Below are 426 nucleotides of genomic sequence, written 5' to 3' on the forward strand. Positions count from 1 at the left end.
CATCCAAAAATACATATAAAATATTTTTCTTCACAGATTTGGTAGCTTTACCTGAGGACAGCAGCGCCTGAGCACACAGGTGATTTCTTGATAAGTTTGCAGCAATCAAAAATGCTTCAATTCTCAGGCTGGGTTGGAGAATGAGGTCACGAAGGGTGCCTACCCATCCGTATGTCTGGAAACCCAGAGATTCATGATCATTCAGATTACAGCTGAAACAGTCTATGTACTTCCTCCCATCATCTGACAGGGGGGAAATATAATACAGTGTTCCATAATGTATTAGAGTCATTCATTGGTCATCCAAGTAATCCAGATTTGCTTCTGCAATTCACTGTTGGCGATAATCAATAATCTATTTATGCTCTTCATATTTTTTAAGTTTGTTTAAATTTAAAAAAACAATTACAAAATATAAATACTACT

At 36.2% G+C, this 426-nt stretch overlaps 1 protein-coding gene across 1 annotated transcript in view; it reads right to left on the reverse strand.

The window, feature by feature from the left end:
• The window catches only part of LOC119593981 (rotatin-like), a 50058-nt gene that overhangs the window by 8416 nt on the left and 41216 nt on the right, over positions 1-426 (reverse strand). The window contains exon 33 of the mRNA XM_037943003.1: positions 52-175. Coding sequence (XP_037798931.1) covers positions 52-175 — 124 coding nt within the window. The remainder of the gene's footprint in view (positions 1-51; positions 176-426) is intronic.

Source organism: Penaeus monodon, chromosome 33 (assembly GCF_015228065.2).
Source record: "Penaeus monodon isolate SGIC_2016 chromosome 33, NSTDA_Pmon_1, whole genome shotgun sequence".
NCBI lineage: Eukaryota > Metazoa > Arthropoda > Malacostraca > Decapoda > Penaeidae > Penaeus > Penaeus monodon.